Below are 14,042 nucleotides of genomic sequence, written 5' to 3'. Positions count from 1 at the left end.
CAGATGAACCTTCTCCTACTTTCTTAAAATACCCGTGCAAATCCAACTCAACAGAGATAGTTCGTTTTATTTACAGAATGACAGACAAGACAGGGAAGCAAGAATTGGAACAACAATGACTTTTATTTTTCTATTTCTTCCACCATCTATATCACTGCTAAGGACTTCCACATTTCCAGAGCAGTTCTGATTCCAATTCCCTGTTGTCTTGTACACGGTCACAAAACGAACTGGGAGATTTCCCAACCTCTCTTACAAAACAGCAAAACTCTTGTTCTTGAACTGAATTAGTGCAAATACCTGTGGGATTAACGTCATACACAAAGTTAGACACTGAAGCTTGTTTAGTCTTCTATTCAAAGAACCAACATTTGAAAAATTCCTAAAGAAAACAGACATGGAAGTCCATGTCAACATACACAACAGGAACCCAAAATGCTGCACACCGGCTTCCCCCAACTCGCCCGGCTCTCACTGCTTAGAAGGCTGACCGCTCCCTCTTCAAACTCAGAGTGAAGGAGCAGCCCCCCTTCCTGCCCCACGGGAGAAGCTGCTGGACGTGGGACTGGCTGCTGCACTGGCTCAGGCTCCCTCTTCCTCATCGCTCACACTCCCTGCAGACACGGATGGGAAGAACCTGGGAGCCATGCTATTGCTCCTGAGCAGATGCTGCAGGACCTGACACTCGCTGGCCTCCGCGTAGGCCCGGGGACCCCACAGGAACTCGTAGCGGGCAGGGTCGCTGTGGGGCACCTGCCGGTACTTCAGGTAGCCCGTCTGCACCCACACTTCGGTGAGCAGCTCCCTCCCGCCACAAAACCCCAGGGTGCCTAGCTTTCCCCACACCTCCTCCTCAGGGACGCGGTCACCGAACAGGGTGACCATGGTCAGGACCAGCAGAGGGAGGCTGGCCTCGGGCGTGCACTGCCAGTCGCTCAGCACTGCATCCCAGGTGAGGCCCAGGGTGGGGACCAGGACGTAGGTGCGCTCGCGGGGGTCCACCACCTTCACGTCCACGCCAAACAGCAGCTGCAGGCACTCGCAAACGAGGCGGAAGACCACGGGGAAGTGGTCCCGATGCTCCCGGACGACCGTACTCTGCATCTCCGCCTCGGAGGTCGGCTCCCCGGTACGAAACTTGACGAGCAGGAACCCCACCAGGTCAGCCATCAGCGCAACAAGTGCCTCACGGGACAAGGGCTCGGCATAGGCGGAGAAGGAGGGGGCGCCAGGGGAGGCGGAGGACGAGGGGGATGCGGCCTCCTCCCCCGCAGCCCCCAGCAGCGGCGCCTCCACCGGACCCTGGGCCGGGACTGGGGCCTCAAGGTCGGCCTCAGGCTGGCGGAGCTCACTCATCTCGACCGGGGGCCTGATCACTGGGGTCGGTCCGCCCACGGGAGTGTGGGCAGGGGACCTCGTACCTGGGGTAGAGAGGGGGTGTGAGCGGCCTCGGCGGAGAAAGGCACCCTGGGCAGCCCTGACAAAGGCCACTTACAGGTCTCGTCTCAAGGGCTGCCCTCGGGCCTCACAGGGGCGCTCCTCCCGGGTGGCCTGTCCCCTGCCAACCTGAAGAAGGAAGTGAGGGGGCTCCTCAGGGTGCAGCCAGCACGGCCCCAGGTTCTGGGGCTGACAGGGCGGTGGGGTGACTTGGGTGTTGTGGGGTCCCCTCTGTTCTGGGAGGGGGAGCCCCTGGGTACACACTCAGGGCACGCACCTCCCCTTGGCTCCTGGCGCTGCCTGGGCCTCCTCTGCTCTGTGCCCTGAGGACACGGTCCTCAGACCTGGGCCTTCGCCTCCCGGTTCCTGGAGCCCCTGTAAGAGGAATGGAGGGCGCACCTCTTGTGTACACTGTGGGCCTCGGTGCTGGTAGGAGGATTGGGCCGGACTCTGTGAGGTCCCCCCAGTTCTGAGTTCTGGGGTGGGTGGTCCCCTCGGGGCTCGCTCGTCGTGCTCACTGTTCCCCTTAAGGGCCTGGACCCTCCCCTTTGCAGGCCGGAAGGGAAACTCAGAACAGGACCCCGAATCTGAACAGAAAGCAGTGAGGGGGCCCCACAGGTGGCCGCACCTGCCCAGGGCCTCCCGAGGGTCCTAGGATGGAGAGATGCTGGGTCCTCACCTCCTCCTCACATCCTGCCTGGCCTCCCAGCGCTGACCACAGGGGCAGGTTTCTGTTGAGGCCCCTGTTCCAGGGCTGGGGGTCTGCTCAGTCCTCCCTCGGGGTCCTGGGAGTCCACCCTCTGGACCTGAAGGCTCACCCCTCACACCAAACACCTGACCTCCTGAGGACCCCGACCCAGAGGTCAGGAAACATCTCATCTGCTGACCGTGCCCTGGCGCCTCCAAGGCCCCCGCGGAAGGGCAAAGGATCCCTCCCTGTGTCGGGGTCTAACGTCCTCAGTCCTTCCTTCCTCGCGTGCAGGCTGGACTCTGGGCAGGACCTGGGATTGTCCCGTCTGCCAGTGTGAGTCCCTGCTCCTTATACCAGGTCTCCAGTCTCTCCGAGACCCTGACGTCAGGACGTCAGGACAGGCCTACCGTGCTCATCCCACCCCGGGGCCTCCCACGGCCACCTGCAAGGGCGGTGATCTGGTGGGTCCCTTTTGTCCTCCCTCAGGGTCCCCTCAGTCCTGCCTAAGGGCCCTAACCTTAGTCCACCAGGGACCTGACATTTTACCCTCTGCCCTCATGAGACCCCGCCCCTTATCCCAGGTCCCCAGCTTCTCTGACACCCGGATGTCAGGAAGTGCTGCACGTGACGGCCTCCCAGGGCCAACTGAGTTCTGGGTTGCAGGCTGCCCTCAGTGCTCCCTCAGGGCCCTCACCTTGACTCCACACAGGACCTGCGATTCTCCGCAGTGCCCAGCAGACACCCCGCCCCTTATACCCCCTCTGCAGCCTCTCTGATACCCCGCCCCGTGCTCCCCCTCTCCAGGGTGTCTGAGACCCGGATGTCAGGAAGTGCTGCACGTGCTCATCCCGCCCTATGGCCTCCCAGGGCCAACTCTGTTCTGGGCTCCAGGCTCCCCTCAGTCCTCCCTCAGGGCACTCACCTTGACTCAACGAAGGACCTGGGATTCTCCCCGTGCCCACGAGACACCCCGACCCTTATACTGCCTCCCTAGCCTCTCTGAGACCCCGCCCCGTGCTCCCCCTCCGCAGCGTCTCTGAGACCCGGATGTCAGGAAGTGCTGCACGTGCTCATCCCGCCCTATGGCCTCCCAGGGCCAACTCTGTTCTGGGGTCCAGGCTCCCCTCAGTCCTCCCTCAGGGCCCTCACCTTGACTCCATGCAGGACCTGGGATTCTCTTCTGTGCCCACCAGACACCCCGACCCTTATACCCCCTCCCTAGCCTCTCTGAGACCCCGCCCCGTGCTCCCCCTACGCAGCGTCTCTGAGACCCGGATGTCAGGAAGTGCTGCACGTGCTCATCCCGCCCTATGGCCTCCCAGGGCCAACTCTGTTCTGGGGTCCAGGCTCCCCTCAGTCTTCCCTCAGGGCCCTAACCTTGACTCCACGCAGGACCTGGGATTCTCTCCCGTACCCATCAGACACCCCGACCCTTATACCGCCTACCCAGCCTCTCTGAGACCCCGCCCCGTGCTCCCCCTCCCCAGCGCCTCTGAGACCCGGATGTCAGGAACTGCTCTACGTGCTCATCCCGCCCTATGGCCTCCCAGGACCAACTCTGTTCTGCAGTCCAGGCTCCCCTCAGTCCTCCCTCAGGGCCCTCACCTTGACTCCACGGAGGACCTGGGATTCTCTCCCGTGCCCACCAGACACCCCGACCCTTATACCCCCTCCCTAGCCTCTCTGAGACCCCGCCCCGTACTCCCCTCCCCAGCGTCTCTGAGACCCGGATGTCAGGAAGTGCTGCACGTGCTCATCCCGCCCTTTGGCTTCCCAGGTCCAACTGTGTTCTGGGGTCCAGGCTCCCCTCAGTCCTCCCTCAGGCCCTGGGAAGTGATTAGCCCATGAGGGGGGAGCCCTCATGAATGAGATTACCTCCCTTATAAAAGAGGCCCCAGACGGCTGCCTCATCCTCTTGTGCCATGTGAGAAGATGGCTAGTTGATACAACTAGACAAGAAACCAGTCCATATAAAGAAGAGCTTTATTACTATTATTTATTACTCAGCCGTACAAAGGAACGAAATTGGGTCATTTGTAGAGATGTGGATGGATCTAGAGACTGTCATACAGAGTGAAGGAAGTCAGAAAGAGAGAAACAAATATCGTGTATTAATGCACATATGTGGAACCTAGATAAATGGTACAGATGAACCGGTTTGCAGGGCAGAAATAGAGACACAGATGTAGAGCACAAACATATGGGCACCAAGGTGAGAAAATGGTGGGGGCGGGCGGGGGGTGTGATGAATTGGGAGATTGGGATTGACAAATGTACACTAATATGTATAAAATGGGTAACTCATAAGAACCTGCTGTATAAAAAAATACATAAAATAAAATTCAAAAGTTAAAACAAACCAAAGAAATAAGAATAGGTTTATGACATTATCAATCACAGTAGAAAACCACCTGTAAAGACAAATGGACGTACTTGCCACAATGGGCTCTGCATCGCCAAGTTCGCTCCCCCAACTCCGCAGCCTCGCAGGAGGCCTTCCTATTGGTGGAAGGCCAATGGGCGTGTCTTTTGCTTCCGGAGGCGCCAAGCCTTGGGACCTCAGGCCCTCAGTGCGCATGGCTACTGCTGCTTCCGTAGCAGAGCGCCTCCTCACGTGCTCTTCTGATCCAACCAGTTTCTCGGTAAAGAGACGTCTAGAACTTTCTCCCTCATCTTCCTGGGGCTTCCGGGAGCACCCGGAAGCCCACGTGGCGTTCGCACAGAGTGCCTGGGACAGTCGGCGGCACAGTTCCTGGCTGCTCTGCTGAGACGAGCTCTTCAGCCCCCTCGTGAGCGGGACTCCGGAGCCATCCACAGAGTCAGAGCGAGTCAGGAGACAGGCGGGGGCTTTGCCGGGGGCTGGACTCCGCAGGTACCGGGGGCCCGGGGAAGGAGTGGAGGTCGGGGGAGGGCTACGGGCTGCTCGGTTGGGAGTGGGGGAGCGGCGGCGGAGGGTAGCGGGCTGAAGGGGGGCTGAGGGAAGGGTCCCCCAGTGAGCGGGTCAGAGGGGAGGACCGCTGGCTTCCGGGGTGGCTGGTGGGGGGCGTTCTGGAGTCGGGGTGCAGAGGGTGGGGCTAATGGCTAAGCGTGGGGGGGGGCCTGAGCGGAGGGCTTCCTGCTGGTCGGGTGGGGCCGGCCTTGGGGGCCAGAGGAGAGGACGACTGGCTGCGGGGGTGGGGAGGACGGGACGGGCGGGCCCCACCCCCGGGGCCGAGACGGGAGGGGAGGGCTAACGGCTGCTGCGTGTGGCGGGAGGAAGGGGGAGCTACTCCTGGCTGAGGCGGGGGTCGATGGGGAGGACTCCCGGGCGCGGGTGCGGTAGGCGTTAGGGGAGCTCCCGGCGGGGCGGGGCGTGGGGTGGGGGGGGAGGACGCTCGTGGCAGTTAGGGGGCTCCGGCTCCCGGGTGGGCGGGGGCAAGACGGGTGGGCTCTGCGTCTGGGGTATGAGAAGCGAGAGCCCCTGGCGCTGAGTGTGCTCGGGGGAGGACTCCCCGGTGTGGGGAGGTGAGAGAGGCAGTCTGACCTCTACGCATGGCGGGGTGCCCGGCTTCCAGGGCCCAGAGCGGAGCGCCACCAGCTGGTGGGTGGGGGAGGGTGTTTGGAGGGGATGTAGTGCGAGGGGTCGCGGAGGAGCCGCCTGGCCACGGGGGCGGGGGGGTGGGGGGCGTAAGTGAAACTGAGAGGGGGAGGCGCTGGGGCTGCTGTGATCTGGTGGAGGCTGTTGGCCATGGCAGATGGATTTGTGGGGGTCCAGGGAGGGGCTCTGGCCCACTGCATGAGGCATCGAGAGCTTCAGGTCGCCTCTGTCCGGGTGGCACAGGAATTGCAGAGGTGGGTGGGCTGGTCAAGGCCCTGGCCTCCACACACAGTACACAGATTCTTTACGAGGGTGCTTTGCACATTCACCCGGACACGCCATACCAGAGTTGTAAAACAGTCTCCATAAATTTAGCAGTATTGCAAGTTTCCATGATAAGTTTTCTCATCACGGGGGAATTTTATTTGATGGTACTAATGATAATATATCTTCAAATATTGGGAAACCCATGGATCAAAGAGAAAAATCACAGAGGGACTTAGAAAATATTTCCAAGTGAATACTAAAAAAGCACAACTTACCAAAATTAGTGGGAGGCAGCCAAAAGCGACAGGAGGAAACTGTATTCCTCTAAATGCTTCTGTTAGAAAAGAGTCAGGACATAAAATCAGTGAGCCAACAGTCCATTGAGAGATGCTAGAAGAAGAAGAGCAAAGGAAACATAAAATGAAGTAATAAGAGAGCTAAGAGAGGAAATCAGTGATAGAAAGCAAATTATGGACACGGTGAACGAAGCCATGCGCTTCTTTCAAAAGAGCAAGGAAACCGAGCAAGTCCTAGAACGATGAATCACGGAAACGTAGAAAGAACGCTGATCCCCAATATGAGGAATGAAAGAGGGCCAACGTTACGGATCAGATGTACATTAACAAAGAGGATATAGGGGAATATTATGGGACATTATGGAAATGTTTATGCTAACAAATTGGAAGACTTGAAAAATTCCTTGGGAAAAAGGCAGCTTCCTAAAACTGAGGCCAGAATGTAGAAAAGGTGACGAGCCTTCTATCTGTCTTTTTTAAAAAGATTATTTTATTTTACTTTATTATTGTTTCTTGAGTCGTACGCAACAAGTGCTCTTTTGTTATTATTTTTAAATTTTATTTTTACTTTGGGCTGCGTTGGGTCTTTGTTGCTGCGCGCGGGCTTTCTCTAGGTGCAGCGAGCGGGGGCTACTCTTCGTTGCGGTGCGCAGGCCTCTCATTACGGTGGCTTCTCTTGTTGCAGAGCACGGGCTCCAGGCATGTGGGCTTCAGAGGTTGTGTCACGTGGACTCAGTAGTTGTGGCTCGTGGGCTCTAGAGCGCTGGGTCAGTGGTTGTGGCGCGTGGGGTTAGTTGCTCCGCGGCTTGTGGGATCTTCCCGGACCAGGGATCGAACCTGTGTCCCCTGCACTGGCAGGTGGATTCTTAACCACTGCGCCACCAGGGAAGTCCCTAGCCTTCTATCTTGTAAATAAATGTAATTTATAAAAAACGTTTCCTAAAGTCAAACAAACCAAACAGGGCAGGGAGGTGCTCCAGGCTGCTGCTGTGAGGGGCACTAGGGTAGGCTGTGTGGCACAAACATGATTCTCTCCTCTTTGCACCCACAGGCCGATTCCCACACTTCAACAGCCTGTGCACACCTGTTTGATCGCTTCCCCCCACCCTCAGGTCCTCGAAGATGGCGATGGCTCTGGCGGTATTGCGGGACTGGTGCAGGTCGATGGGCGTGAACGCTCAGCGATCTCTGCTCATCCTGGGAATCTCAGATGACTGCAAAGACCAGGAATTCCAGGAGGCTGTGCAGGCTGCCCTGCGTTCCCTGGGCAGGTACCGAGTGCTGGGCAAGGTCTACAGAAAGGAGCTGGGGTCGAGTGTTGCCCTGGTCGAGTTTGCTGAGTGTTTAAATCGAAGCTTGCTCCCCCGCCAAATACCAGGCAAGGGAGGGCCCTGGACTGTGGTCTGCCTGCCCCAGGCCCCTGATGCTGATTCACAGGATAGACCCAGTTGCCCTGCGCAGCCCCAGGGACAAGCAGTGGTTGGCAGGGCGGGTGAGGCAGGAACTGCAGGTCACTCAGGAACTGCAGGGGAGGAGGAGGCTGCAGGGGAGGCGGGAGTCGCAGGTATGGAGGGAGACACAGGTGAGGAGGAAGCCTTAGGTGAGGAGGGAGCTGAAGATGAGGAGGGAGCTGCAGGTGAGGAGGGAGCTGAAGGTGAGGCAGGAGCTTCAGGTGAGGAGGGAGCTGAAGGTGAGGAAGAAGGTGCAGGTGAGAAGGGAGCTGCAGGTGAGGAGGGAGCTGAAGGTGAGGAGGGAGCTGAAGGTGAGGAGGGAGCTGCAGGTGAGGAGGGAGCTGAAGGTGAGGTAGGAGCTGCAGGTGAGGAGGGAGCTGAAGGTGAGGAGGGAGCTGAAGGTGAGGGAGGTGCAGGTGAGGAGGGAGCTGCAGGTGAGGAGGGGGCTGAAGGTGAGGCAGGAGATGCAGGTGAGGAGGGAGCTGTAGGTGAGGCAGGAGATGCAGGTGAGGAAGGAGCTTCAGGTGAGGAGGGAGCCTCAGGTGAGGCAGGAGCTGCAGGTGGGGAAAGATCTGAGGGTCAAGCAGGAGCTGAAGGTGAAGCAGGAGTGTCAGATGAGGAAGGAGCTGCAGGTGACGACGGAACCTCAGGTGAGGCAGGAGTTGCAAGTGAGGCAGGAGCTGCAGGTGAGGAAGGAGCTGCAGGTGAAGCAGGAGATGAAGGTGAAGCAGGAGCTGAGTCAGATGAGGAAGGAGCTGCAGGTGAGGAGGGAGCTGCAGGTGAGGAAGGAGCTGAGGGTCAAGCAGGAGCTGAGGGTCAAGCAGGAGCTGAAGGTGAAGCAGGAGCTGAGTCAGATGAGGAAGGAGCTGCAGGTTACAGAAATGTTGCAGGCGTGGCAGGACTTCTGAGTGTGGCAGGACTTCTGAGTATGGCAGAACCCACGGGCGGGGCAATGGCTGCGCCTGAGGAAGCAGTTGTGACAGCGGCAGGCGCCATGGGTGAGGCAGGGCCCGGGACCCAGCAGTGGAGGCAGGCCTTGCAGCCCGTGCTGGACAGCATGGGCTACCAGGAGCTGGGAACCTTCTCTGGGATGGAAGAGCCGGGCCACGGGGAAGGGTCCTCTGAGAGCTGGCTGGAGCAGGCCAGCCACACGCTGCACCTGTGGCGCCACGTGTCTGAGAGGGAGAGGAGGAGGAGGCTGGTGGAGAGCTTGCGCGGCCCCGCGCTGGACCTCCTGCGTGGCCTCCTGGCGGAAGATCCCGAGCTGGCTGCCCAGGACTGCCTGGCCGCGCTGGTGCAGGTGTTTGGGAACAAGGACCCCCGGGGGAGTGCTCGGCTGAAGTTCGTGACCTGTGCCCAGCGGCCCCAGGAGACTCTCTCTGCGTACGTGATGCGCCTGGAAGGCCTGCTGCAGTCGGCCCTGGAGAAGGGGGCCATCCACCCGGCCATGGCGGACCAGGCGCGCGCCCGGCAGGTGCTGACACGGGCCCAGCTGAACGACACGCTCCGGGACACGCTGAGGAGGAGGCGGCTGATGAGGAGGCCTCCCGGCTTTGCGGGGATGCTGCGGCTCATCCAGAAGACCGAGGCCTGGGACGCCGACCCGGCTAGCAGGGAGCACTTCCCAGGGCAGGAAGAGGCCCGTGTGGACGTTGCAGTCCTGGCAGCAGCCGCCCAGGCCGCCCCGGCCCATGAGGCCATCACCGCAGGCACCACTGCACATGGTGAAGATACCACCACCCAGGCCGCCCGTTCCAAGGAAGGGAGCGTCGAGGACCACCCGGCACGTGAGGAGGCCAGTGCGGCAGTTGCTGGCACTGCTAAGGCTGGCGAGGCGGCCCCTGAAGACCATGGTGCCACCAGGGCAGCCCCTGAAGACCATGGTGCCGCCAGGGCAGCCCCTGGCCCTGGGGAGACCAGCAACGCGTCCACGGCCACTCAGGAAGATGGAAGTGCTGCCGCCCCTGCGGGCCTAGGTCAGGCAGGACCCTCAGATGCCCCCGGAGTCCCCATGCCTGGCCGGATGGGCAGTGCTTCCCCGGTGGCCCCAGGAGGTCCTGGCTGGGAGCCAGAGGGCCTCGCCCAGGCAGAAGGCCAGGAGGCCGAGGAGACCCCCGAGGAGGGGCTCAAGCCCATCCCAGAAGAGCCGGGAAATGAGGACGGGGCTGCAGAGATGAGCCCCCCGGGGTGCACCTCAGGCCAGTAGGCTCAGCAGGTCCCGGGGCCCCCAGGCTTGGAGGCAGGGGGAGGCCAGGCCTGGCAGCCTACTGGCCCCATATTAGGGGCCACTCCAGGTGCCTGGGCCTCCCTCCTGAGAGGGTCCCCTATTCATCATCCCTTGGGGCAGGTTGCTCCCTGTACTGGCAAGCCAAATGTGTCCCTGTAGGCCCCAGAGGGACCCAGGTGTCAAGGAACCCCCCAGCCCCCGCTCCCCTCCCACCAACACACACACCCTAGCCATCGTCCCCCCGCAGAGCCCTGAGGTGCGCCACGTGCCAGCCAAGGCTCTGGTCTCTGTGGGCCAGTGTCGTGAGCTCAACGTGTGCTTTCTGGGCATAGATTCAGGCCCAGCGCTGCCTGTTGTTGTGGAAATGTGCATGTGTTATCCTCTGAGCAGTTCCCCCAACCCCTGCGCGGTGTGGAGACCCCGAGCCCAGTCCCAGGAGCCGGCGGGAAGGACGGGATGGACGAGGTCACAGCCAGCGCCCACCCCAGGACCTGGGAGCCCACCTGCGACCTTCGAAGGAAGACCTTGACCGGGGCTGCAGGAGGTCTGCGGGAGGCCCCCCAGGGCTTGTGTTCTGCTGGGCCACCCCGTTGTTCCTCGGGACTCCACGTCCCCGGCTTGGTGGCATGCGCCCTGCTGTGGGACTGTCCTGTGCCCGCCATAGGGCAGGGCCAGGCCCCGGGCATGTGGGCCAGAAATGGAGGGTCTGCCCTGGGGGGAGCGGGCATGGCCGGCGCCCATCTTCCTGGCGAGAGGCCACCCGCGGGGCCCTCAGGAAGGGAGACTGTGGGGAGATGGAGGGCCGCCGGGTGGGGTGTAGCGGAGGCACCTTTTTGAGGACCCTGGGTGGGGCGGGACCCGTGAGCTCCGGTGGCCGTTAGAAGTTCCTCTGTGTGTTGTTATGCCCTCTGTTCAATGGTTTCAGTCAATGTTTCTGTTTAATAAATTTCCCTGAACGTTTCATCTGAGTCTGGCCTCTGCTGTGGGCAATGGAGGGAAAGGGCTGCTGCGGGTGAGGGCGGGGGTCCAGAGTCCGATTCCTGCTCAGCACCCATGGGACAGCTCTCCAGGGAGAGGATAAGGTAGGCACTTTGCAGCCCCAGACATTGTGAGGGTTTTTCTTCCAGTTCATAGGTGAATCGTAAAGTTTTAGCGACCTTGACCATGGGCCGCGTCTCGGGCGATGCTCGTGCTTGAAATCATGGGTGCTGTGCACGGCCCGGAAGGCCAGGGGACACACAGGAGGACTTCTGACCTCGTGGGTCACACGTGGGTCCGTGCACGTCTGCCTGGCCCGGGGGCTCCGGGACCAGAAGGCCGTGCCCGGTTTGCACGAGCGCTCGGCCTGTGGCTCTGCACCCGTGCACGAGTGTCTTCGTGCCCCCTGCGATGACGGGCGTGAAGCAGGAGGCTGACATGCTGACGGGCCTGCCCTTTATGATGTCACTTCCTGGCTGGGCTGTGCTGTCACCCCCGAGCAACCGGAGCACTTCTGTGAGGGGCTGAGCGGGAGTGTGAGCCCAGGGTGCTGCCGGCCGCGCTGCACTGTCCCGTTTACGTGGCGGAGGGGCACGCCGCGCTCCGCATGGCTGCGGACAAGAAGGGCCCCGCCGCGGGCAGGGCGCCCGGCTTCGGCAAGGCGCCTCTTCCTCCCGACACAGCGGCTCCGGCCCTCGGCTCAGGGAGCTGCACCCCCCAGTCCCTCGCCCTGGACCAGCCCGTGCCCGCGGGGCACCCCGACCTCAGGCTGCTGCCTGGAGAAGCCGCTTTCCAGGATTTGACGGAAGAGCCTTTGTTGAAAAGGCCTCGCACCGCCTGCGAGGCCGTGTGGGAAGGCAGCCTGCTCTTCCACCCCTTTCCCAGGAAGCTGTGGACGATCGTCCACAGCAGTCGCTTTGCATCCATTGGGTGGAATGAAGACGGGACTTGCATAGGCGTCAACAGGCCGCTGTTTCAAAAGGAGGTTTTGGACAGGGACGGCCTAGACAAGGTGTTCAAGACAGAACGTGTGGAGAGCTTCATCCGCCAGCTTAACCGCTATGGATTCAGCAAAGTGTACCAGGACATGCACACGTCCCTCTGCATGACCAACCTGTCCACGAAGGAGCGGCCCGCCCACGTCCTGAGCGAGGTAAGGAGGGCGGGGGACGGCGGGGGAGGAGCCCTCTCCAGGGGCTGAGCCGCTGGGCCCGGGGGTGGGGGGCGGGTGCCAACCCCGGGGCCGCCTGGGACGGCTGCAGGCGTGTCGGGAGAGCTTCCTTTAAAGGTGGTACTTGGGCACCGGCGTGACGGCCGGAGCTGGCAGTGCCACGTGCTGTGTTGGGACGTTGTTATGGGGGGACCCGAAGCGTTCTCAGCACAAGGACGTCACTTCTCTCCTTCCTCCTTTTCCCTTTGGTGTGTCTGTGTGAGGTGATGCGTGTGAACTGGACCCCCTGTGGTGATCATTTCACAGCACACGCGGGCAAGGCGTCATCCTGTACTCCTGACACGTGGGCAGTGCCGCTCGTGCCTGACACGCAGTCACAGCGGGGGACAAGAGGACACTGCTGCAACGCTGGCCCTTCCCGTCCTCCTGCTCGGGGACAGTGGCCCGCCGGGGGGAGGGGGGAGGTCTGTGTGCCCCCTTGACTCCCATAGCTCCAGAGCATCACTTGAGTGGGGGCGCAGGTCCTTTCCTGGGAAGCAGTCAGTGTCCCCGGTCTGGCCCCTGGAGGTGCTGGCCAGGGGGCGATTCGGACACTTCCTTAGAAAGCTACCGAACCTTGTTGCAGTCTCGTACCTGCAAACGCCAAGTCCCCTTTCGTGGGCCTTGTACTCGTCCTAAGGGGCCATTTTCAGTCATTTTCCAAGGGCGAAAGGTGATGGTGAGTGAGCGAGTCTCGGGGATGTCAAAGCTGGGGCACAGCGTCCTGCTGGGACCGGGTCCCGCTTTCTCCAAAGAGGCCCTGGGTCGGCTGGGGGAGGGCGCCCAGGGGCCCAGCCAGGCGGCTGCTGCTTGCGAGCAACTCTTTTGTGACTCGGGGTTTCCTTTTCTCTCTCAACCGCGACCTCAGTTACACTTCTACCACAGTCCCCTGTTTCAGAGAGACTGCCCGCACCTCCTGGTGAGGATGAAGCCGAGAGTACACACTAAACCAGCATCCGGGCAGGTGGACGGCGAGCCGGCAGCCCCGGGGCACCTCCCGGCGCCCAGCGCCGCGGAGCCGCAGGACGGCCTCCCACCGTCTCCTGAGCACATCCAGGGGACCCCGAGCTACCCGCAACTCGACCATGCCTCCGCCCTGGCCAGGACTGACTCTGTCGCTCCGGCCCCTCCTTGGACAGCAGCCGAGCCCCCCACGCCGGATCCCAACGCGCAGGTTCTGGTCCCTCTAGTCCCTGTCCTGGCAGAGGTGGCCCAGCCAGCCGAGGTCCCCTGGCTCTGCTGCTCCTGGCCTCCCGCCCAGATGAGTCCTCCCTGGCCCGTGCCGGGCCTGGCCGCCGCACCCCCCCCAAGTCCTCAGCCTTCCCCCCCACCACGCAGCTCCCGGGGGCCGCGCTGCTGCCTCTTGCGCATCCTGGATGCCCGAGGTGGCCGCCAGGCCTGCCGCCTCCCTGACCTTGATCCGTCGGCCCCTGAGCCCCTTTGCTGCTGCTGCATGGGCTCCCGCTGTTTCCTGGAATACCCGACCCCTCCAGGCAGGCCCACAGAGGACCCTGACCAGGCAGACCCTGCAGACACACGGAGGTGGTAACGCGGCCAGAACCTTGCAGGGCAGTAAAGAGCACGGGGACATGAGAGCGATGTTCCACCCAACACATGTTTGGCGCCTCCGTCCTGGGCGTGGCTGAGCAGTTGAGTCCCCTCAGCAGGAAACGATGACAGGTGACAGCCCACCCCCGGCACAGTGCGGGCACCTAGCAGCTAGCCAGTGAAGCCCCTCAGACGCCCTGTGTCCACCCACTAGAAAGACCCTTGAAGGGCTGGACAAGCACAAGGAAGGCCCTGGCACCCGCGGCTTCACAGTTGCGGGGGCATCGTGTCCAGCAGGGTCTTGATTTGACAGATGAGAAGAGCTCAGGCCTCCCCTGGTCAGAGGCCTGAAAAGAGCCC

General features: G+C 61.6%; 3 protein-coding genes across 3 annotated transcripts; 2 read left to right on the top strand and 1 right to left on the bottom strand.

Moving 5' to 3' along the window:
• Positions 1–582: 582 nt before the first annotated feature.
• LOC137217607 (melanoma-associated antigen 8-like) lies at positions 583–1,356 on the bottom strand. The gene has a single exon (XM_067724652.1). The coding sequence runs from the start codon at positions 1,354–1,356 to the stop codon at positions 583–585; it is 774 nt and encodes a 257-aa protein (XP_067580753.1).
• Positions 1,357–7,304: 5,948 nt separating this feature from the next.
• On the top strand, positions 7,305–9,967 carry LOC137216940 (paraneoplastic antigen Ma6E-like). The gene is made up of 2 exons (XM_067723066.1): positions 7,305–8,266; positions 8,468–9,967. The coding sequence occupies exons 1-2, from the start codon at positions 7,391–7,393 to the stop codon at positions 9,923–9,925; spliced, it is 2,334 nt and encodes a 777-aa protein (XP_067579167.1). The 5' UTR covers positions 7,305–7,390; the 3' UTR covers positions 9,926–9,967.
• Positions 9,968–11,531: 1,564 nt separating this feature from the next.
• Positions 11,532–13,683, top strand: LOC137217299 (heat shock transcription factor, X-linked-like). Its single transcript, XM_067723964.1, has 2 exons — positions 11,532–12,077; positions 13,033–13,683. Exons 1-2 carry the CDS (start codon positions 11,532–11,534, stop codon positions 13,681–13,683), a joined length of 1,197 nt encoding a protein of 398 aa, XP_067580065.1.
• Positions 13,684–14,042: the final 359 nt, after the last annotated feature.

This window comes from Pseudorca crassidens, chromosome X, assembly GCF_039906515.1.
Source record: "Pseudorca crassidens isolate mPseCra1 chromosome X, mPseCra1.hap1, whole genome shotgun sequence".
NCBI classification, from domain to species: domain Eukaryota; kingdom Metazoa; phylum Chordata; class Mammalia; order Artiodactyla; family Delphinidae; genus Pseudorca; species Pseudorca crassidens.
The sequence above is the reverse complement of the archived record's forward strand: the minus strand, read 5'-3'. Positions and strand labels throughout refer to the sequence as shown.